Genomic DNA, 24,734 nt, shown 5'->3' with positions numbered 1-24,734 from the left:
AATAAAATCACAAAAAATACATATTTTTTGTATTTTTGGCATCTAATGTCCAAGTGCCCCATTTTGTTTGTAATTAATATTTTATTTTGGTGTGATAGTTATTGTTAAAGGTCAATTAGTATTTTCTAAGTTAGTTTTGTTTTTACAATTTATTTTAGGAATTTTGGTATTTAGGAATTAAAAGGAAAATGAAAGAAAAAGAAGAAAAGAGTGAAAATCGGATTGGGCCATTATTTTTGGACCGAAAATCAGGCCCAAATCACCCATTTACCAGATCCAGTTGGCCTGACCAGAAACGTCTTAAAACGACGTCGTTTGATCATTCTTAATCAAGGCCGTTGGATTAAATCGATCCAACGGCTGAGATTCAATCTCCCTTACCCGTTCCCATGCCCCAACCCATTCCCATCCAAAGACCGATCCGGTCTCGAGGTGAGCAAAACGACGTCATTTCCATTAATGAACTGATCCAAGCCGTTGATCTCATCAGATCGAACGGCCCAGGATCATTTCCCCCATACTATATGTTCTTAATCCATACCCTGCCCCCCAAGCCAAACCCCCCCCTCACCTCTTCATCTCTGAGCTTCAGAGACCAAACAGACCCTCCGCCTCTTACCACCGTGCTCCGCCCACCGGAAATCGCCTCACGGCGGTTCTGGTGGTCCAAACGACCCCATCTTTTCACCACTGATTTCCCTCGACCTCCCCATTCTGAATCCCTAACTCTTATCCCTCGAATCCCAGCCGTGTGCTTCGAATATTAGATCGAAAATCAGGCCGGAACCTTATCTCGTCCAATGGCATCCAATTTCACACCACAGCTTCCCCAAGACTTCCTTGTCCCGGTCCCATACTCATTTCCTTTCGAATCAAGCCCAAGCGTTTCGAATGTTCATTCGAAGACGCAAACCCTAGCGCCGCCACAATATTCTCTGGTGGCGGAGCCGCCTAACCTAAACCCTCCCAAACTCACACCCACTGAACCACCTAACTACCCACGTCCCAAATCTCACCCAGGTTCTGCCCAAATCTTGTCAAAGCCTTTTCGAATTTCAAATCGAAGGCAAACCCTAGAGGAACCAGCTTCAGGTTGTGTGCGAAGTTAAGGGTTTGAAGTCCTAACCGACTTTAGTCGAGTGTTCTCAGTCGAGAACACTCGATTAAAGTTCGTTTTTACCCCAAAAGGCTCAAGTCGGAGTTACGAGCAGAGCGAGTGAGAGATAGGTCTGAGTTCGGAGGTATTTTTTTTGTTTCTCTGTTTGTTTTTCATGTTTTGTTGTTTGTTTGTTTAAGATGAGTTCAAATTCGTCTTTTATCAATTACTCTTTTCTTTCTCCAATCAGACCTTTTATTTGGTCCAATTTTATCATTGCTTCTGTTTGTTGTCGATTGTTATATGTTATAATTTGTGTAATCGATTGAATAAGTGTCGTCGATTAGTCTGGTATGCTTGAATGTTAGATTAGCATGATAATGGTTTAATTTGTGATTCATTCCAGCAGGTTTACCTTCCTATTTCTTCTCTGTTCTAATTTTGTGTTGAAGTAAGCCTGTTGGTATCATTTGTTTCAAATTGTTCCAATTTCCCTTTCTCATTGTTATTCACCATGTTTTTTCATATGAGTTCAGTTTGTTTCGTTCAGTGTTCATTTGTTCTTGTTTAGGTTTAATCTAGAAGTGTGTTAGTTTAATCACTGAATCTTTATTTTGATGATATTTGGTCTGAATTGAGTTTCAAGCTTAAATTGTGATTTGAGTTTGATGAATCTTAATGTTGTTCTGATATGAATCTGATCTTGAATGTTGATATGAATCTGACCATGATGAACTGATTCCTAAGTGTTGTCAATTGGGAGTTAGTCTCATATGATTTGATTAGTCAATTGTTAGGATTTCTCACTTAAGATTGGTTATAACTGCTATAGTTTGGTTAATTAATTAGGAGGATTGGATATAGCTGATGGGGTAGAATGGTAATTTCAGTAGTTTCAGGGGTATTTTGGGATTTAAAGTTTTAAAAAATGATTAATTTGAGTGCTCTGTCCACTAAGCACTAATAACATTAGAATAAGGCATTGTTTAATACATAGTGGGGAATAAGGCATGCAAGTGTGTGGAACAAAATAACTTCAAACAAGAAGACATTAAGTAATGGAATTAAAAGGGGGATGGGCAGTGAGAATCTGATGGTTTCAAGGGAGAGATAACATGCCTGCTTTTGGGTTATAAATAGGGTCATTCAAGACAGAAAAGGGGCTGGTTTTTTGGAGAGGAGAAATCAGTTTTCCTTCAGTTCTCTTTTTTTTCAGAAAGTCTAGGTTGGAAATCTGAAAGGGGCTGAGGTTTTGGTATAAAGAGGGCCTGGACAAAGTTGAAAAAGGGGGAAGATTCTGAAAATCAATGGAAAAGGGTCCTGAAATCAGTCTAGGATAGATGTTAAGTCAGTTCTTGTTTCTTCTTTAGCTTGGGAGAATCAGTTTAAAAGGGAAAAAAGGTTAGGCATTCATGGAGTTTATCACTGTTTAGTTGAGGTTCTGAGTGTTTTTTATTTGAGAATCTGAAGAACAGAAATCAGAAAATCTACTCTCCTGTCTCATTTCTGAATACATTCTGTTCCTGTCTGTGAATTGCTTGGTGTTTTCTGGTTTCACTCCTGGGTTTTGGGACTGCTTGTGCTGGGTGTTTGTGTTGCTGGGAATTTTAATTGGTTTCCTGAGTCGCTGCTGGTTATCTTTTGTTGCATTGTTGTTGCAACTGATGTTATTACTGTTGCTGACTGCTCCTTCATCTTCTTGTATTTCCATTATCCAGGTACACACTCTAAAGCTCTCAAATTTAATGGAAAGGAAGTAAAGAGTTGTTGGAAGGGATTTCTGAATTTCCCCTGTTACTTTGTGCTTAATTTAATGTACAAGCAGTAGTTCCCTTGATATTTCATAGTATATATTAGAATGACTTTGGAATGCATAAACTGGACTGATTGAATCTATTTCTACAAACATGTAAATATCAATTGTAATTAATCTTAGTTGGTGATTACTAGTTATGAAATATACTGTATTTGATTCTTTTTCAGTAGTCGTGAACTAGTTTCAAATAGTTTATGTCACAAAACAGGTTCAAATAGTTTATGGAAATCAGCATGTTGGTTTAATAGGTCTAATTCTGAAATTGCGAGTTCACATGAGTAAATAACATCATTTTAAATAGCAATGTAAATAACGTTAGTATCTAATGTTAGTTCTCAAATGTTAGTGATTAATGTTAGCCTGATGTCAGTTTTTAAACATTGATGCATTTTTAACAAGTCGTGAAAAGAGTTAAAAAATGGCTTTGTATTACACATAGTTAATTCCAATAATCCAATTCATCTAATAAAGCTAAAGTTGAACTGGGTCGAAAGGGTAGCTGGTTTGTTAATATTTACAACGGCAGGCGACGGATTTTAAGTTAGGTAGCGGGTTCAAACTAGAAGGTGTTTCCTTTTGTTTGGACCCGGACTTGAACTTGAAGCCTGAACTTTTATTAGGATTTTTCTTTATTTTTAGAGACAAATAAATAGAAAATCATAGTCGTTTTAGGATATCCTTGAATAAACATGAGATGAGCCTCGCCAAATAAAAATGCAAATTTGCGGGGCCCTCAATAAATGGGTAAAATAAAACATTTGGAATTTGGGATGGGCCGTTTAGTGAATTTCACGGCCTTCCCCAAAGATAACAACGCGCTAGTCATTTTAGACGCGCTATTAATAATTTACTTTCTTAAACTCGGGTGCATATTTATGTGACCCAAATCCAAATCTCAACGGAGTCGAAATGTGTCAATAACCACGGGTGCATTGATGTGACGTGGTTCGAGATGTGTTTTCACGACATTGCAATTCTCGTTAAGAATAGGAATAAAAGCGGTAAAAAGCTAAAATTGGTACATAGGTTCAAAATGTATTAAAATCAGATAAATAAGCCGAATATGACATTTGAGCGACCGTGCTAGAACCACGGAACTCGGGAATGCCTAACACCTTCTCTCGGGTTAACAGAATTCCTTATCCGGATTTCTAGTACGCTGACTGTTAAACAGAGTCATTCTTTTCCTCGATTTGGGATTAAACCGGTGACTTGGGACACCATAAATCTCCCAAGTGGTGACTCTGAATTAAATAATAAATCCCGTTTTGATTGTCCTTTAATTGGAAAAACTCCCTCTGCGCTCCTGCGGGCGCGGGCCAAAAGGAGGTGTGACAACGTTCATACGATCCACCTCTGCTTCTGTAAACTTCACTAAAGGCTGCCCATTCACAAACGAGACGCGTCTCATTTGAATTGGCTCGACAGTAACTTGCGTCGTCCGGTTCACATGCATGAGGTTATTTAATGAACTAGGTTGGAGTATTTTTGAATAATCCAGCAGATATTTTGTGGTTGGATTGTTGTTTAAAGGTTGGGAAATAGTTGGGGGAGGCAAACCAACCCCCATAAGAGGTTGGTCGCCGGCCGTAGTGGCCATGAGAGGGTTGTTGTCGGTGACTCCTCTAGGGTTTAGGATTTTTCTTAGAGAGAGTAGTAATGATGTAGAAAAGGTATTAAAATGATGTCATTTTACTTGACATTTTAAAAAGAAAAAAAAGGAGGAGTAGTCTGAAATTTGTCAAATTGGATTAAAATTTAAAATTTGGATATGTTTAGAACGATGCCCTTGAAATCCAAAAACTTGCATAAATATAATACCTTTTGGGGTGGACTTTAAGTTTGGCCCCGCTTGTCCCAGGGGGAATTGGTTGTACCCTATATTTGTTCCACCTTTTAACCTGCACCCTATTTTTAAAAATTATTGATTTGGTATCTAGCTGACAAAAAATCCGTAATAATATGACAATTACACCCCTGACAAAAGATATAAAACCTGCATCACGCATTAATCACGTGATCTGCAACCTCATTCATGAAAAAAGATCTCCCACTCTCCTCTCACAAGCTTTATCAAAAAATTAGAAACTTTTCTAGATTTATCTTCAGAATCACACTTGCATGAAGTTGTTTCACGTTGAAGCTAAAACTTCATGCTAATGTAGCATGAAGTTGTTTCATGTTGAAGCTAAAACTTCATGCTATATAGCATGAAGTTATCTCACATTGAAGCTAAAACTTCATGGTAATGCATGCTGAAGTTATATATCTTGCAGTCTACATTTTTGTCATGAGTTTTATTCGAAACTTCAGTCTAAACATGCTGAAGTTATTTAGTTCATTTGCTAAAACTTCAGAGTAAACATGCTTAAGTTTTTTAGTTCATTTGCTAAAGCTTCAGACTAAATATTCTTAAGTTTTTTAGTTCATTTGCTAAAACTTCAGACTAATCATCATTTGCTAAAATTTCAGACTAAACATGCTTAAGTTTTTTTAGTTCATTTGCTAAAACTTTAGAATAAATATGCTTAAGTTTTTATCTTGTAGTATGCAATTTTCTAATGAGTTTTTGCTAATGCATGCTGAAGTTATTTAGTTCATTTACTAAAACTTCAGACAAAACATGATGAAGTTATTTAGTTCATTTGCTAAAACTTTAGACTAAACATGCTTAAAATTTTTAGTTCATTTGCTAAAACTTCAGACTAAACATGCTTAAGTTTTTGCCTTGCAGTATGTAATTTTCTAAAGAGTTTTTGCTAATGCATGCTGAAGTTATTTAGTTCATTTGCTAAAACTTCATACCAAAACATGCTAAAGTTTTGTAATGCAGTCTACAGTTTTGTTCTGAGTTTTATCCGAAACTTCAGTCTAAACAAGCTAAAGTTTTTTAGTTCATTTGCTAAAACTTCAGTCCAGATATGCTTAAGTTTTTATCCTGCAGTTTGTCAATAGTATTTTATTAAAGAAGGGCAAAATCATCTTTTTAAAATGCTTTTAACAAAAAAAGAGTATAACTTAAAAGGGGGCGACCAAATAGGGCGCCCCATGCAACTTTTACCTTGTCCCATGAGCATAACTTCAAGATCAAAAATTAAAAGTGTTGTTACAGGAAAAACGACTAGCAACACTTATTAAACTTGAATCTACTCATGTGACAAGTGGGAATAAAAATTCAAGATCATCCACTTGAGATTATTTGTGTATTTCACCTCTTGAAATCGACTACATAGTGCCATTTCTAGTGAAAATAGCATTGACTAGCAATTTTTCGGACTGGTAATCATAAAATAGCCAACATTTGCGAAGTCATTAAAAATAGCCATTATTTTGCCTAAACACGAAAAGTTCCGGCATAATATGCGGGATTATGGAGCTCCTACATATAAATTTCCAGCATATTATGGAGCTCCAACACATTATAAAAAGTCCAGCGCTCATATGTAAAAAAATCCGAACCTCAGCATATTATGCTGGAATATTTTTAATTTTTTTCAGATTTTATTTTACATGAAAAGTGATAAAAATTTGATTACTTTTGAAAATATTGCTATTTTTCAATTACCTATTGTAAATATGGCTATTTTTGATTATTTGTTTCCCAATTTCTACCATTTTTAGGTCCATTTGAAAAGAAGGATCTTGGCCCAAGCCCAAATTCCATTTCTTTTTCGGGCTGAAATGAGCTACAACTCGAAATTCTAAGCCCAAATATATAAAGCTTTCAGCCTCATTCTCCTCAACGCTCCTCTTCTACGTCTGAAAATAGCTCCCTCTCCATCTCTCTCGCTATGTGCGCAGAAAACTCCACTGTCTCTTTCTCCAACGCAATCAAATTGTACGTTTTCTCATTTTCTCTGGTCACCTCTCTTCTCTACATTTTTTCCTTTCTATATTTCTTTGATTTTACAAAAAACCATTCTTTTTCCCCAGATGATTTTATAGGGTAAAGCAAGAATTTTCGTGGTGAAAAAAAGAAGAAGAAAATTTCGTGTACTGGAACACAATGCCGTGATTGATATCCATTTTCTAAATGAAATTTCACTTCGATATCATCGAGGTGGACCCCGCTATAATAATTAGTTGCATGGCACCTGAAGCTTTGAGTAATTAGGAAAGATGCTTGTTTGTTAATTCCATTTTGTTAAGTTTCTTGAGAGCTGATTCTGGTACTCTAATTCATGGCCATTTTTAAACATCTTTTCTGAATGACTACCTAGAATGCTGGTCTTGCACTTAATTTAATACTCCAACCTATTTACTTTTTGGTTCATTCCAGAAAGAAATGATCCCTTTTTAAATTTGGGAACAATTTAACTTAAACTTACAATTTTATCCTTAATGAGAAGCTTTTATAACCACACAAATACTCTGGCCCTTTTTGACTTGTTTAGGGCCACAAATTACAAAAGTCTTCATTTTTTCTTATACTTTGTTCCCAGTCAAACAGGTTCACATCAATTACAAACATAAATTACAACAGAGGAGTACTTATGTTTTTATTTATTTATTTATTCAGTTATAGGCACAAAAGTACACTAAAAGTCTACAATCCTCCCCCCACCCCCACCCCCACCCCCAAATTAAAAAATAAAGAAAAAAATTCTTAGGAGAAAAGGTTGAGTCTTTTAACCTCTACTTGTGCTGGTGGCAGGTAGCTCGGTGGAATAGTCGAGCTGCATACAAGTTGGCCTGGATACCACCATTGTAAGAAATAAAGGTTGAGTTTTTAAACAAGTGTGCCTCTATAAATTGGTTTGGATTTATTATTAGATTGAAAAGAGAAGCTAGTGACATGATATAATTTTGTGAAAAGAAAGTTAGTTTCTCTAAAGAAATAAAGAATCACATCTGTTGCTAGAAAAATTCACATAATTATTTGTATTTTGCATCTAACAGTTGGTTGCTGGTGTATGCAGTATATTTTAGCAGTTTTATCAAAGGCTTGGTTGAAGTGTGCTTTAAGCCCTGAAGTTAAGGACACGCATTGTTTAGGTGGCACCTTAGAATACCTAAGTATCAAGGTGTGTGTTTCTATGCGATGATCAAGTATTGGTGAAGTGTTGCTACTTGGTCCGACGCTATTGAGGGTTAGTCCTTGTTGTTCATGGGATTTGTCTGGAAGAATTATAGATGTAGCTGGAAAAATTGATTATTATGGAGACGTTTTGGTTGAATTATTTTGTTAGTAGAAATGGGAAATTAGAAATCTAGTATAAGAAAGCTAGTTGTTGATCTAAATGAAAAAATTAAAGTTGCATCTTTGAATTTGAATAAGGGATATAATATGCTTTCTGACTCGATCGGCATGGTTTTTGCTGCATATATTTTACTTAATTGCAGTTTATCAATGCTTGGTTCATATATTTCGTGACATTTGCGACTGCTCCTTTCTACGCTTTTCACATATGACAACACTCTGTTCGAGTATTAGACCTAATGGCTTAGCCAAATTCCTAAATATTGGTTCTAGACATGGCCCACTGCATTCATAGATAACAGCATTGGAAGCCTTCCTAGCCGCCTACAGTGCAACCTGCCTACGGAAGACCGTAACTTAAGTTACTCAGTGCTCCATAAGTGGGAAATGAAGGCAGAATTTGATCGGATCCTCCCACATGCTCAATTTTTTTTTTGGATAACCGTGGTATCCAGACTAGTTTGCGTGCACTTTGACTAATTCTATGGGATACCTTTTATCTCCCACCTGCAAGGATAATTTTTCTTCTAGGCTGGGGCAAATGGGAAGAAATCACCAAGTGTTTTTTCCTCCGTTGGAATTTGAACCTGAGACCTCATGGCTCTCAACCCACCTCATTGACCACTAGGCCACACCCTTGGGTGCATGCTCAATCTATTTGTAGCGGTCTACTAGAGATTCTTATCATTACTGCGACCTTTATTTTGCTCATTCATGGAGTTGTATTTAGTACCTCAAAGAAATATGATTATCCAGCGTTAGTCAGTAATGCTAGTTGGTTTGGATTTAGGGCAATGTAGTAGCTTCAGTTTAGTTGTGAGTCAATTTCTCTCCACCGGACGTACTCCTTGGTGATCCATTCGAAAAATTACCTTTTGCCATTTCCAAGTGAGATAGAACTTTGATTTCAATTTCCAGTTATCTTGATGGGACCAGGGAAGAAATATAGAAGAAACCAGATGATTAACTTTCTCCTGTGAAACATAATACACTAGGTTTTTGGACCTGGTGGTGAGGAGAAAGTGAAATATGCTTGGAAAAGCTTCAATATTCTGCTTGTCTTCTTCATCCTTTAGGGTGGTTCTGACTTAACTCAGAAAGGTGTATTATCCTCATTCTTATCTTACGAAATCAATAATCTTTCATTGGTTGATGGCACATGGTAGAACAGATTTTCCTTTTCAATTGGTTGCAAACTAAGGGTTCTCAATCATCACATCAGTTGCAATGATTTGCACCTTTCTTTAGTTTTATCTTTTGTTATCTAGTCCTTTATAGTTGCAAACTTTGAATTGTTCATTTTGTGCTGTTTGGTAAACACATCTCATATTAACTGCAGGTTCACTGATTAAAAAAAAACCCACAAGAAAAAACAATGCCGACAAATCCAAGAGTTGCAAAAGCATTTCGTACTATGAAGGATATTGGAATCTCTGAAGAAAAGGTGAAGCCAGTATTGAAGAGCCTTCTAAAATTGTATGACAAGAACTGGGCGCTTATTGAAGAAGAGAATTACAGAGCACTTGCAGATGCTATATTTGAGAAAGAGGAGGCAGAGGTTCAATCTATCCTTTTCTTTTTTAGTCTTTCTTTTCTTCTCTTTCTCACACTTTCTATTCTACCCTGAAATTTCTTTATTTTTCCTGTATAAAAAATATTTATTTGCTTAGTACGAATTTGAATATTCTTGCTTTGTGTCATTTTTGCAGGCAGCAGAAAGTAAGAAGCCGGAGAATATTGAAGTACAAGCTCTAGTTTGGTTGCCTGTATTTTGTATATGTATTCATATTGATGTCTTTTCTCATTTCCCTTCACCTTATCTTGGTGCCTTGTCATGTTTCTAGCAAGAGGAGGTTTTGGAGGAAGAAGCAGTGGATGAGGAGCCTGAAAGACCCTTAAAGAGATCACGATTAAGACATCAAGAAGGTCAAGCTTCATCTTCTGCTAACAATTCTAGCTCTGTTTCAGCTGGGGCTTCATTCAAAATGCCGAAAGTGGAGGAGGAAGCTGAGCTACCTGGAACTAATTTCCAGGGTCGCTCACAAGGCCCTCAGCTGAATAATAGAACATCAGCAGCTGAGTCCCTATCTGTCCCATGTCTGACATATGCCAGAAACAAAGGGAAGCAACCAGTCTCACCTAAAGCTTCGATGTTGCCGGAAAAGTCTGGTCCCAGTCAGCCTGCTGGTCCTGAGAGATATCAGCCTAATAGTGATGACAGAGTGGAAAATGATACTAATTCTCGGCGGAATCATCGCAAAGGGAAGGAACCTCAAACAGCTCAAATCATGCCCAGGGAGAAAAGTTTAGTCCTTGGGAATGCTTCTCATGCATCAAACCTCAAAGAGCCACAGGGTGAGCCTGGCATCGAGCTGTCTCCGAAACAGAAGATGTTGGATACTCATGCTTTTGTCAAGCCTAAGGATGAACCATATGATCTTGATAGCCCACAGTTCGAGGTTCCTATTGCTGTTATTCACCCTGGTATGTATTCCCTCAAATAGCAGGACTTTGGTCCTTATCATGTCACAATTTAAATTCTTCATGCTAGTTAAATTTTCCTCGGCGAGTAGAGCTAGTGACTTTTCTCTGTTGAGGAGCTAGGCTCAATACATATCTCTAGATTGGTTTACTAGTTTACTAATTGATGTCCTGGGATGGGTGCCATATGGTTCCTCATCATTGTGCATTTATTGAGTAAATATAAAATTTGAATAAGAACTCTCGCTGTCCCATATTTGTTTGTTTGGAACCATTTCTTTTTCTGTCATATCTCTCAAAAAGATTGGTACTTCCTATATTTAGGAACTCCTAATATTTATCTTCCCTGTTTGCCCTTAGTGAGATGCTATGCTAGATGTTGATGTTATTTGTGTGGACCCTACTATAGGGATACTTTTGGTACTTTATACATATTAAGCTTATGTGTCAAAGGTCCTCTATTTCCTAAACTTTCTTCCAATCAAGTTGTGCCAAACAACTTGGTATAGAGGTAAGATTACCTTATAATGTCGTTAGTGGATGTCTCTTGGGAAATTTTTTAGTAACATCTTAGCTAACAGTTCTCCTTTCTAAAGGCCATTTTTTTGGATTCTGTAGAGCCATCAAACAACAAAGGTTCTTCAAGTGGTAATGCCTCAAGAAGAGAGCCAGAAACTTCTGAAACCTTAGCAGCAGGACTGAGAGGCGGAAGAGAAGCAGATGAGGACATTCCAACTTCATCAAATGGACTGGAAACAAGTCATGAGCTAGTAAAAGTGCAGAACAGGTGTTATTCTAACATACATATTGCCTCCTCAACTTTTGGAGAGGTAAAAGTCTCTATAGGTTGTGACTCAGCTCTTGGTAGATCAGACTTCCATTTGCCTAGTCTAGAGGCTGTTCTGAAATTGGTGGAGGCTAAATGTCTTAAATCATACAAAGTCCCGGACCCTAACTTTTCTGTGACAAAGCTGATGAAAGACATGTGTGAGTGCTTTTTGGAACTGGGAAGTCAGTACAATCATGAATTGCAAGAAACTAGAAATGTGGATGCAGAAAATGATATTGGTTATAGAAGCATTGCTCTAGTTTCTTCAAATGGATCTATAAATTCAGAACTTGATTCTGGTGAGGCTCAACCAGAGAAACCACAACTCCCTCCTCCTTGTAATGGTCACACTAATGGCACCAAAGCTGATCAAACAACATCTGAGGGGAATTGTGGTAGTGCTCCAGGGATTAATCAAAATATTCTTGAACATGCTACGTCTCAGAGTTCGGGGCCTCTAAGTGGATGTATAGAACTTGCTGGTATGGAGGCTCAACCAGAAAAACCACAGCTCCCTCCTCCTTGTAATGGTCACAACAACAGCACCTCAACTGATCAAATAGCATCTGCGGGAAACTGTGGTAGTGCTCCAGAGATTGATCAGAATGTTCTTGAACATGTTACTTCTCAAAGTCCGGTGGCTGTGTGTGAATCAACTCCAGATGAAGCAGTTTCTTGTTTTGTTGAAGATATAACCAAGGGGCAAGAGAAGGTTATGATTTCATTGGTGAATCAAGTTAATAGCAAAAGCCCGCCACCCTTTCACTACATAGCTCAAAATGTGGTTTTCCAGAATGCATATCTGAATTTCTCTCTGGCTCGTATTGGTGATAACAACAGTTGTTCAACTTGCTGTGATGATTGTTTGTCACTGTCAACACCTTGTGCATGCGCATACGAAAGTGGTGGTGATTTTGCTTACACAAAAGAAGGCCTTGTCAAAGAGGAGCTTCTTAAAGAGAGTATTTCTATGAATCGTGACCCTAAGAAACACTGCCAATTCTTTTGCAAAGAATGCCCATTGGAAAGATCGAAAAACGAGGATATTATAGAACCTTGTAAAGGTCATCTAGTGAGGAACTTCATCAAAGAGTGTTGGTGGAAATGTGGCTGTAATAAACAGTGTGGGAATCGTGTGGTACAGCGAGGTATTAGCCGCAAGTTACAGGTAAGAATTTGTGGTTGATGTTGGAATGGTCTTTGGTAATGTGCCTGATGCAGTAAAAACTCATGCATTATGTTTTTGAGGCACACTTTTGCTGTAATCTGCTATACTTTTTTGAGCTGCTTAGAAATCATTTTTGTTTCTTAGTGATTACTTTTAAAATTATTTTTGATGTTTTGTATTAACTTCATTTAGGATTTTGCTGGTTTTACTTATTTCAGGTGTTTATGACTCCTGAAGGGAAAGGGTGGGGCTTACGTACCCTTGAGGACCTTCCAAGAGGTGCTTTTGTTTGCGAGTATGTGGGAGAAGTGCTTACGAACGCAGAACTATTTTCTCGCGTTTCACAAAGCCCCAATAGTGAGGAACATTCTTATCCTGTGCTGCTTGATGCTGACTGGGGTTCAGAGGGCGTCTTAAAGGATGAAGAAGCCCTTTGTTTGGATGCGACATTTTTCGGGAATGTAGCCAGGTTTATCAATCACAGGTAAGTACATAGTAGGATCTTATGTTTTAACTGTCTTTTGCTGATTTTCTCCCCCCACCTTCAACTTTCTTTTGGGTATCAGTTTTGTGTCAATTTTTTTTTAATTTACTCGTAGTCTAGGAGTTATAAGTGTTGTACATTGACTATTTGTTCAGATATCAGGCGGTACGTACTTGAATTAGTTCTGGATCTTTTCTGCATTTTAACTTCTCAAATGCTGATGGAAACCTTTTTCCTTTTCTTGGTATATTTGATGATTCACTCGTGTTCAGTCGGCATAAAACATTCACATCCTTAGTAATAAATTCTACGCATGTTTTCTTTTTCTTATTCCTGCATCTAGCCACCTCTGACTACTCTGTCTCTAAAAGCATGCACACATATTTGTGTGCCTTGAAATTTGCATATTATTACCATTTCAGAATCCGTTATTGTTTCCCATTCCCCTTTTTGAAAGTAAAAGCAGAAATTGAGGGACAAATGAAAGAATGATAGGAAACAATAGCCGAAAGAAAGCTATGCATTTTTTGCGTATTAGATATATCCATCACGCATAAGTGTCACTAACCCGTGTCAGTGCATGTGATTTTGTTTTATTGTTATTTTGGTCCAGATGTTTTGATTCAAATATGGTTGAAATACCAGTTGAAATAGAGACTCCAGATCACCACTACTATCATGTAAGGAACTTTGTGCTTCTGGATCTTTCACTTCGTCCTCAACATTCACTCTAGCTCTTCAAACTAACGGTTTTTCTGGATATCTCATGTGTTGTTTGATGCAGCTTGCCTTTTTCACTACAAGAAAGGTTAAGGCATTGGAAGAGCTCACTTGGGTGAGTAGGCTTGAGCTGGTTCACACATGCTCATTGTATTCTACTGCCCTTGATTTTTTGTGCTTCTGAAATATATCTGTCTATTCTATACTATCTATATATAAATTCTCTCTCTCTCTATATATACACACACATACACAATAGAAGTTTAATTGGTATCTGGACATGGTTGTTTGTAGCACAGTGATCTTCGTTTATAGTAGAAATAACAAAATGGCTCGACTAGAACTATGCCCCCCCCCCCCAAAACCCCACGCCTCAAACGAAAATAGAAAAAGAATAATGAAAACCCAGACTTTCTTGTAAAGAAAAGCTTCATAGATGGATTGATGCTGCTGAACTTTGAGTACTTCTAGTCTAATTCTTCAAAGCTCGAAAAAATGTGATTTATCCAAGTATGGTGCATCTTTGATATAAAGAACATCACCATGATTTGAGGAAAAAAACGGATTGATGCTTCTGAACTTTGAGTACTTCTAGTCTAATTCTTCGTAGCTTCTTTTTGATATTTGACAGTATATTTTTTTTTTTTGGATTTGGTTCTTTCAGGATTACGGTATTGATTTTGATGACCATGAACATCCAGTAAAAGCATTTAGATGCCAGTGTGGTAGCAAGTTCTGCCGAAATATGAAACGTCCGAGAAGTAAGTTTTTTTTCCAGAACATAAGGTTTATCTATCGTTTTAAGAATTTGGGTTTGCAAGTCAAAGTCTCCATCTTGCTTTGCTAGTAAAAGTTGGTAGCTGCTGCATGGGTTTGGTCATAAATTGGATGAATTTTCAAAGAAAAAAAAAATATATATATGCAATTATATATTCCTCAATTATTAGGCTCGAATAAAACAAGAAAAAGAGCTTTTAGCATTGAAGAGTTTTGAATTGGATATTGGTAGTCTTGGCTAGAATTAGTCTAATGACATGTTTGCAATTTCCTGAAAACTGTCCATATGCACGACTGATCATTTTATTGACGTGACCTGCAGTGCTTTTATATATATATATATATATATATATATATATATATATATAGAGAGAGAGAGAGAGAGAGAGAGAGAGAGAGAGAGATTATGAATCTGGCATTTTCATAATTGACTATAACTCTTATCAAAATGGATGACTGCTTGATATTTAAAAGTCCCTAAGTTTGGGGGGGGGAGGGGAGGGGAACTTAACCCTGTTTGCAAGATGTTACAATAACAGCAATCTAGGGCGGGTAGGTAAACACTTTGCATTTTGCATTTGATGAACCTACAGAAGCTGCTTCAGTGTCCTACCTTCAATGAAGTTTAGGGTGAGACTTTGCTTTTGCACCATAATATTTATCTCCAGTTAGCAAGCTATTATCATCAATATTCAACCAAGTCATCATATAGGTTAATCTTTGTTTTATTGCTCTGTCACTGAGTGTCATGCTACCATGTAGGATCCAGAGCAAGGAGAGGATGGTAATTTCTGACCTTGGTTGATCCAGAAAGCTGTTATGACTGGAACTACCAAGACTCCGTGATTATTTAGAATCTTTAAAGGGTTCTGGTGAACTTGTGCAATTGTGTAGACTGCAGAAGGGCTAACATATTTGTATTTGCAGAATAGTATTTGTGATAGAATTTTCAAGGATATCGCGAGTAAGCTAGATCTGCTGCCTTTCTTGTTGTATATTAGGATTCTTTGGTACATTTGATTTGGTGCCGGAGGGCTTGGCCTATGTTACCAACGCATGGATACCACAGCATAATGTGGTCTAGGTCACGCGTTTAGCCTGAAGATGCTGAAACTTACCTTTATAACTCTCATTCTTAAGCTCATAATTGCTGCTTGGCCACTTCTTTTAGTTCTCAGTTTGTCCGTGTTATTACTTTTTTAAATCGAACCTTGCATTTTCATTTGTCTTCTTTCCCTATTGATTACGGAAGTGGAAACTGGAAACAGCGCTAGAATATAGCTCTTGGTTTTTCATGTGGGATTAAGTTGTAGTAGATTGATGGAATGTTAATCATGGTTACGAATATGAAGTATATTAAAGGTAAAAAGTAGTCGTGATTAAGTGAAAAGTATATGTAAAAAATATACATATATTCATCTATTTATTGATTTGGTGTAAACACTTGATGTGGGTAACAATTTTTTTACATGGGTTCTTTCAACATATTGTCGTAGACAAAATTTGTTGTTTGTTTATTTTCACGGTCGGACGTTGCTAACAAAACTTGTTGGAGACATCATCAAAACTAATTGTTACACTAGACAAAATAAAACTAACAAATTAAATGAGGAAAAATAAGTTATATCTTCGAATTGAAAAGTAATGGAGACGGAAACACAGAGGGATTAACAATGCAAGACAGCAAAATGACAACTATGCAACATTCAGCTCTTAACTAATAATCTAATATCAACAGAATACAAAAGATAAATATTTTTGATTGGCAAAACTTGATACAAACCGGGAGGACAAAAACTTGCAGAGGTTGTTTTCTCCTATGTCGACAACAAGTACATGGGAACTCTGTACATATGGTTGTACAACATAACAAATACATATATACACACACACTACATTTAGACTTATGAATAGATATAGGTGTAATGTCACCACGACTTGTCTCTGTCTAAAACTAACCAAGGTAGTCAGGTAAGCACACCATCTCAAAACATGAATTTAAGAAATAGAATGCTGCACAACTTTTGCCTCCGATTGTAGGGAGCCTCTATTATGCGGCGTGGAGAGTACTTCATCCTCGCAACCACTAGGCATGAGAGGCTTAATACCCCCTGGATTCAATGGGAACAGAATATTGTAGTAACCTTCCATCATTTGCCCCATATTGCAAGTTTCTGCAACCTTTGGTATCTGTTCAACAGTTAAAACTCACTGTTATCCTACAAGCTTACTCTGCTGCAAACTTGCCACTTCTTAATCATCTGGTTTATCATCCTTAGTTCCAGTGATTAAGTACTTTCTTTTTGATAAATAGTTCAAATTACTAAGTACTATAAATAATAAACAGGCTAAAAGATTATATATATGTCTTTGATAACGATGGTGTCCGAACCAAAGTGCGTAGTACATCTCGAATATTCCACCAGTTACCTACTATTTCCCACCATCATATGCCGAGTAACACTATCCACCAAGCTTAGGCAAATGGGATAAATCACCTTTTGTGTTTTGTCTCGACGAGAACTTGAACCGTGTTCTACCATGATTTTTACCAACAAATGCTAGGCCACACCCTTAGCTGCCAGACTAACTGACGATTTACCACAACAATATCCCGAACCGTTAATGTTATAAATGTTTAAATTAATTATATTAGAAGGGGAACCTTGGGGCAACAGTAAAGTTATCTCCATGTGACTTATAGGTCACAGGTTCGAGCCGAGGAAGCAGTCACTAATGCTTACATTAAGTTAGGTTGTCTACATCGCACTCTTTGGGATGCGGCTATTCCCCGGACCCTGCGTGAGCGCGGGATATCTTGTGCACAAGGCTGTCCTCGATCGAGACACTATGTTCAAAGGGCTCTTTTTTCTATTGAACATATGCGAGAAAGAGATTTTAGTACCTGATAAATGTCTCTGAGATATCCATGAAGGCTAGGAAATTCAATGAGCTTCTTTTTGGTGCATTTGAAGAGCACATTGTAGACGACATCAAACCGAATCAAAGTAGTGAACAAGCATACATCTGCAAGTGTCAAAACATCCCCACATAAATACCTTGATCCCCCCAAATGATCCTCCAACATCTCCAATGTTCTAAACAACCCTTCTGCTGCCTTATCATATGCTTCTTGACTTTGTGCAAATCCACACCTATAAATATTCAAGAAAGGCATACAACTTACTTCAACTATACAACCAAACAGAATATAGTCCACACCCAGCACGAGTTCCATTCACTCAATCTTGGCGAGCAGGTTTACTCAGTACATGTGCTTGTAGATTGGAAAAGATTCCTTAATAGATTAGTTTAAGTGCGCACAAACTGACTAGAAATGATTTACTCTTTGTTTCAATTTACGTGACATTATTACATATTTGACGACCCAAAATGTCATACCATTCCAGTTTTTATATGAACTTCGCAATTTTTAAGATCAAAATTCAAACTTTGGTATGTATTCTTTGTCGAATCAACTTTTAGCCATTACTTCTACATTTTCTTCTATTATCACAAACATAATATATAAGTAAAATCAAAATCTTAAAATTCATGCTCATTCTTACACCATCACATAAAATGAGACGGAGGGAGTAACTTTAAAAACGAAAAAGAATTCAAACTCTTTTCTACAAAATGACACACACACACACACACAACATAATGGCAGGATTTACCTGTACACACCATTGTTAACGTTGGGATAGATAATCTCATTCCATTTTCGAATCTCATCTTTCAATGCAGCTGGTGAAAGATCCAATTCAGGATTCCCTGCAATTCCATTCAAACCCGAATTGAAAAATTCAATAATATCATAACTTTCATTACAAAAAACCTCCTTTCTCTCCACGTCCCACAACATTGGTACAGTGGACCGACCATTATAACCTCCACGTGTCAGCTTATACACCTCTCTCAAAGTTTTACACCCATTGGCTTTATCCAAACCCGGAACAAGCTTACCCTTATTCGGGTCAGTATGAACCCGGAATTCCCATGACCCGTCGATACCCGGAGAAGCAATGGAGACCGGAATAGAATCTTCTAGACCCTTAAGAGCTCGGACAATTAGAGTTCGGTGGGCCCAAGGACAAGGCAGACCCACGTAAAGGTGGAGATTTTTGGAGAATTTGGGGTTAGAATTTATACGAAATTGAGAAGTGGGTCGGGTGTAGGAGCCGGTTGGGTCGGATGGAGCGAGCTGAGACATCATGAGGTGCCACGTGGTGGACCATGTGGAACGGACGGTGGAGATGAGGAGCTGGGGTGGTAGGGATTGACCCCATAGAAGCTTAGTAATGGTGGTTATGAGATTGGTGTTCGGATTTTGGTTAAGTGACATTCTTGGAGTTGAGGTGCATAGCTTAGGATGAAGAACTTTAGTGTGTGTGTGCGTGTTTTTTAATGTAACAAAAGGGGTGGAGATGAAGGAGGTGACATGGGTAGAATACATGTTTTTTCTGGTGTTATTACCAGCCAGAATTTAAAAGGAAATTTTGGAGGAGAGGAAGAGGGAGTAAAAAGGATTGTTGAAAATTGGAAAATGGGCTTGAGTTGTTTTGGCACCGTTAACTTGGAGGGGTAAAATTGCACAAAAACCAAAACAAAAGGTAAATGTTTTTCATTTCCAATAGTTCAGTGGTATTTTTAAAAAATGGTGTTTAGACGAGGTACTGTTAGTATTATTTTCTATTCCTTTTTTCGCTAATTCTGGTTCTTCTCTTCTCCCTGTCGAAGCTCACAGATTGGATTTTTTTAGTCAAGGTAATTTTGAAGATAGTTTATAATTTATTATTTTTGCAATTATAGTTTGTATACGTATACGGGTAAACTTGGGGTCAACATTTCGGTGAGTGTATGAGATAGAGACCGAATATGAGAACTCTTTGGTTCGAGGCCGGAACGGGATGCTCGCCACCGGGCCCGGCAAGTCAACATCCCCTGAACCTCGAACGAGTTCCAAGACCTAGGAAAGCATTACAAACAATTGCACACGACTAACAGAGGGCCGTGATATCCGCACCCGACCGGATATCACGACACGGATCTCGCTCGATGTATCAGTGATTGGTGTACAGGGAGGAATTTTACCCTTTTAGAATTGTACTAGGAGTAAAACTCCTCTATGACGAGCTTGAAACACACACTAAAATATGCTCGCTAGTCGAATATAGTAAATTAAAATATCATATGCACAGAGATTGGAGTAAACAATATTATCGTAGTTTGTAGCTATATTACTATCAAAGATGATCAACAATTGAGGTTTATGTGAGTTAAAACTAAAATTAACTAAGAGTCTAAACTATTGGCTAATGACGATCAACACAAGTAATAAGCAAAGGAAGTTATCAATTGGGAGAAGATAGGGTTGATAGGATAGGTGCAAAATAAATGTTTGGGATTTAACTCTAAATAATTCACTTCTCATGTTCAAGTGAGTCTCGCGAATTCACTTGGTTATTAGTTCAATTATTTAGTAGAAACTCCTATCTCGATTAAGTTTCAACCTCACAAGATGAACCAATTTTAAGTACCTGAAAATATGTAAGAATTCGTAGTGGATTGGTCTTTAGGAGAACCTCTCTCGATTATCCTCCTAACAAAGTTTAATCAACAATTCAACTAGCCTCTTCCGATTACTAAGAAGAATTAATGACTTCAACCAACAAAATATAATGCAACAATATCACAAGTTATGCCTCTCTCGATTACATTAACAAGTGAATATAGATGAAACGATTAAAACATCCAAAACGATTCAATACATAAAAATTAGAGTTAATTATCCACAAACCAGTATACACCAAATCCATCAAATCGTAAAGAGAACTACTCCATGGATATGGAGTAATTCATCACTAATATAAGGAAAAACATAAAACGATCTAAACTCTTGTCTTGAGTGAGAATTGATTAATTGATTCCTTGTGCTTTCGCTTCTCCGCCTCCTCCTTAACCTCCTTAGGTCTTAGATATGTCAAAAGTCCATAAAATGCTGTTTTTACATGTATTTATACTAAGTAGGGCCGAGCCCAGACGAAAATACATTTTCCTGCGGGAACTGGGAAAATAACTCTGTAAAATTTGCACAGGCGCGCCGCATGGGGCGACACACCACCGGGGCGGTTTTGGGAAACTTTAGAGAGCTTGTTTTAACAGGCTTCAGGAAAATTAGGCAGCCGCGGCGCGCCACGCACTACCCCATGTGTCACGGCTGTGGGGCTTTCTCTGAGTACGGATTTTTCTTGCGTTTTTGATATCCATGCTTGGTCCTTGACCCACAAACGCAATCCCGACTTAATCCCTTAGGTTTTTACTCAGACTTCAAAGAAAATCACTTGAATTCATTCCATAACATCTACATAACTCGGAATCACTCCTACAAGGCATACAACACACAATTAGTGCAAAACACTAGCGATTAAAGCTTAAACACAATTAAAGTGCAGTAAATTGGAGTGCAATAAGCGACTAAAATACGTAATTATAGCCTACCATCAACACCCCAAACTCAAACCATTACTCATCCTCGAGCAATCAAACTACACTTCATTTAGACACAACCTTATTCATCAACTCTTCTAACTTATTACCGTCACGATCCAAACCGATGGGCCATGACGAGTACCCGAGTCCTACCTGTCGAACACCCTTAAGCATGCGTCTAAGATATAAATATGAATAACATCTGTCAATAAACTGCTAAATTACGAGAATAACATACGTGAGGGAAACCTGTCCAAAAGACATATATACATATACATGCGGAATATGGTAAGGCGAGCTGACAAGGCTGCTATAGACAACTATATATCCAAAAATAGAAGCCGACAAGGCCACATACTATCCAACTATACATAAATTTCTACATACCTCTAATAGAATATACAATTGTACAAGGACGGTACGGGGCCCCGTCATACCCATATATATATACAAACATATAGTACCAAAATCTAAAGCAGCTCCGGATCAAATGAAGCATACCAACTCTCATTGATTAAGGATCCTAAGAAGGGGGACCGTCAACTTATCTACCTATACTTGCGGGCATAAAACGCAGGCCCCGAGAAATAGGGCGCCATTACGAATAATATACTGAGTATGTAAGGCATGAAATCAGTACATAAGAGACATAGATGAAACATGGAATAAAGAATTCCGCTTGTAAGTCTAAATAACTTTGTAAACCTTGAAACATTAATAATGTCATGCACGTGTGTATAAATGTCGTATTATGCATAGATATAGGTGTACATAACATCATCCAGCCTCTGAGGGCATCCTATCATATCATCTCGGCCACTGTGGTCAATATCATCAACATATACCAACTGATCAAGTGGTGGTGTGTATATAATGTGGTAACCTTTTTCCATATCCCATATACATATAATATACACGTATATAACATCATATGGTCATGGGTCAATGTACATGTATAAATGAATGAAATGCATAAGAAACGCGTTAATAGATTTTCTTGGAATGTTATAAGATTAATATACCTTTAGGATAACTTTATCAACTACGTATTTTTCTGAGACCCATGAACAGAAGATATAATGGTAATTCACATGGGAAATCAAGAACATAGGCACCCCTAGTAATTCTATGAATAGAGTCATTTATGAAAGTTGTGCATTTGCTCGTGTCGCTTGTATCGTATGGATCATGCCAAAAAAAGAAGGGATAGCCTTAACATACCTGAGCCGATTCTCTTAACAATCCATCTAACACACGTCAATTGCGACAAATCACGTAACGACGGATCAAAGTAAGGAAAATTCGTATGATATTCTTGAGAAAGATTGCACCGTACTCCCTTAGAATCGCAAATCTTGCGCTTTATCGTATCATGAAGTTTCAAACAAATTGCTTGAACTCCATCCGTAAGCTTAGCATTACCTTAATAAGGTAAGGAATCTCTTAAAATTATTGGTTTTGGGAGCTTCATCCGTTAGCAAGCTTAGTAGATGTAAACATCTCCATTTTTGTGAATTAAAGAGATTTTAAGTCTTGGTGGTGTGGGCCTCACTTTCTAAGACTTGGTGTCACATAACCCTCTTAAATGTGCCACCTTTCAACATAATTTAAGAGTCACTAAATGGGGATGGTGTGCTGCCACGTTGGGGGGGGGGGTTCCTTAGTCTTATCCAAAGTCTTTAATTAATTACCCACCAATTCCTTAATTAACTAGTTAATCTCCCATTAATTAATAATTAACCAATTACCCACATAATTAAAAATTATCTCAAATTACTTAAAATACTACTCACTTTTAACATACTTTATGTACCCTACTATCATGGTCATGGGTACCTTGTATGACACTAGTCCATAAATACCGGGTTATTATGGCTCGGATTGTATTATATCCCAAATTGACAACCTTCAATGAAACTCATTTTCTTTGATTTGTTTACCCTTTAACCTTCACAGCACTTACTTATCGCCTGTTATAAATATCATAAATGCCTATAAACTCAAAATAATCTCATTCCCGAGCTTACGTCGATTAACTTATGACAAAACTTTAACATACAAAAACGCGAAATGTAACATCCTTCTCCCCTTAGAAACATTCGTCCATGAATGTTTAACTCCCCAGGATCTATATGAATTTTGGCAGAGTCACCTTTGTAGCAGTAATACTATAAATCCTTCATGTAGAGAACTCAATAATTCAACTCACATATTGCCACAATCATCAATCACGACAACGACCTGACACGACTAGTGAAAATAATTAACACAAGAATCTATACTCATACCTTAGGGCTGTGATTTCTTAGTTGGATCCTTCTCTGGAAGAGGAAATAAGTGAGGATACTTAGACTTCATGTCTTCTTCGGCTTCCCAAGTCATTTCTTCCACATTATTGTTTCTCCAAAGTACTTTCACCGAAGCTACATCTTTAGTCCTCAATCTCCGAACCTGTCTGTCTACTATAACAATGGGATTTTCCTCATATGATAGTTGTTCCGTGACCTAAACATCATCAACTGACACAACTCTGGAAGGATCTTCGATACATTTATGGAGCATTGACACATGAAAGACTGGATGTACAGATTCCAAGTCAGAAGGCAAGTCTAACTCATATGCTACCTGGCCTACCTTGCGTATGATCTTATATGATCCAATGTACCGAGGGATAAGTTTCCCTTTCTTTTCGAACCTCATAATGCCTTTCATCGGTGATACCTTTAGGAATACCCAATAGTCAACCTGGAACTCTAAGTCTCATCGTCGATTATCCGCATAAGACTTTTGATGGCTTTGAGCTACTAATAGCCTTTCCTGTATAAGCTTAATCTTCTCGATTGCCTATTGTACTAATTCTGGTCCTACTAACTTAGTTTTCCCAACATCGAACCATCCTATAGGCGACCTACACTTCCATCCGTAAAAAGCTTCGTATGGAGCTATCTGAATACTGGAATGATAGATATTATTATACACGAACTCCATAAGTGCCAGATGATCATCCCAGCTTCCCTTGAAGTCTATCACGCAAGCCCGTAACATATCCTCCAGTGTCTGAATAGTACGCTCAGCTTGTCTGTCTGTCTGGGGGTGAAATGCTGTATTAAGACTTACCTGAGTCCCCAATCCTTTTTGGAAAGATTTCTAGAAATTAGCTGTAAATTGAGCTCTTGTATCCGAGATAATAGATATAGGGACACCATGATTCATACTATCTCCTTAATGTAAAGCCTTACATAATCCTTTGCGGAATATGTAGTCCTTACAGGCAGAAAATGGGCTGATTTTGTAAGTTTATCAACAATCAACCTGCTGACAGTTAAGGCACTGAGCAACAAACTCTGCTATATCCTTTTTCATTCCATCTCACCAATATATTTCCCTGATATTATGATGCATCTTTGTTTCTCCTGGATGGATAGAATAACGAGAATAGTGAGTCTCTCCCATTACCTGCTGGCGCAACCCTGCAACATTAGGGACATATAATCGTCCTCGATATCTGAGGACCCCTTCTCCTATAATCTCAAATGGTGTCCTCTCCCTCTAAGGGGCTATATCCCTGTAATGAGCTAACACATGATCCTCATACTGGTGTTCCTTCACTTTAGTTACTAAAGAGGATGTTGCCGTGTCCTGAACAGTAATTTCGATATCACTTGAAT

At 37.5% G+C, this 24,734-nt stretch overlaps 2 protein-coding genes across 5 annotated transcripts; one reads left to right on the top strand and one right to left on the bottom strand.

The window, feature by feature from the left end:
* The first annotated feature begins 6,662 nt into the window (after window positions 1-6,662).
* Window positions 6,663-15,748, top strand: LOC104238077 (probable inactive histone-lysine N-methyltransferase SUVR2). 4 transcript variants are annotated; one of them, XM_009792354.2, is made up of 12 exons: window positions 6,663-6,750; window positions 7,567-7,619; window positions 7,832-8,002; window positions 9,452-9,670; window positions 9,822-9,854; window positions 9,957-10,596; window positions 11,212-12,590; window positions 12,809-13,074; window positions 13,688-13,754; window positions 13,859-13,909; window positions 14,459-14,555; window positions 15,334-15,748. In XM_009792354.2, exons 4-12 carry the CDS (start codon window positions 9,488-9,490, stop codon window positions 15,357-15,359), a joined length of 2,742 nt encoding a protein of 913 aa, XP_009790656.1. In that variant the 5' UTR covers window positions 6,663-6,750; window positions 7,567-7,619; window positions 7,832-8,002; window positions 9,452-9,487; the 3' UTR covers window positions 15,360-15,748. The 4 variants fall into 4 exon arrangements, with proteins under 4 accessions (XP_009790656.1, XP_009790655.1, XP_009790654.1 ...); XM_009792353.2 differs by having other exon boundaries at window positions 7,567-7,632; window positions 7,832-7,936; XM_009792352.2 differs by having other exon boundaries at window positions 7,567-7,632.
* A 512-nt stretch (window positions 15,749-16,260) lies between these two features.
* LOC104238078 (uncharacterized) lies at window positions 16,261-19,114 on the bottom strand. Its single transcript, XM_009792355.2, has 3 exons — window positions 18,252-19,114; window positions 17,477-17,726; window positions 16,261-16,761 (listed from the first exon to the last, which is right to left on the bottom strand). The coding sequence occupies exons 1-3, from the start codon at window positions 19,028-19,030 to the stop codon at window positions 16,570-16,572; spliced, it is 1,221 nt and encodes a 406-aa protein (XP_009790657.1). The 5' UTR covers window positions 19,031-19,114; the 3' UTR covers window positions 16,261-16,569.
* Window positions 19,115-24,734: the final 5,620 nt, after the last annotated feature.

This window comes from Nicotiana sylvestris, chromosome 6 (genome assembly GCF_000393655.2).
Source record: "Nicotiana sylvestris chromosome 6, ASM39365v2, whole genome shotgun sequence".
Taxonomy (NCBI): domain Eukaryota; kingdom Viridiplantae; phylum Streptophyta; class Magnoliopsida; order Solanales; family Solanaceae; genus Nicotiana; species Nicotiana sylvestris.
Note: the sequence above shows the minus strand (reverse complement) of the source record. Positions and strands in the feature narration are given on the sequence as shown.

Excerpts from the sequence above, each read along its gene's own strand:
- LOC104238077 (XM_009792354.2), top strand. The coding sequence starts at position 9,488 with ATGCCGACAAATCCAAGAGTTGCAAAAGCATTTCGTACTATGAAGGAT. Across the intron at positions 9,855-9,956 it reads AGAAGCCGGAGAATATTGAA|CAAGAGGAGGTTTTGGAGGA; the intron begins GTACAAGCTCTA and ends TCATGTTTCTAG. Across the intron at positions 12,591-12,808 it reads GTATTAGCCGCAAGTTACAG|GTGTTTATGACTCCTGAAGG; the intron begins GTAAGAATTTGT and ends TACTTATTTCAG.
- LOC104238078 (XM_009792355.2), bottom strand. The coding sequence starts at position 19,030 with ATGTATTCTACCCATGTCACCTCCTTCATCTCCACCCCTTTTGTTACA. Across the intron at positions 17,727-18,251 it reads GTTAACAATGGTGTGTACAG|GTGTGGATTTGCACAAAGTC; the intron begins GTAAATCCTGCC and ends GAATATTTATAG. Across the intron at positions 16,762-17,476 it reads ATCTCAGAGACATTTATCAG|ATACCAAAGGTTGCAGAAAC; the intron begins GTACTAAAATCT and ends ACTGTTGAACAG.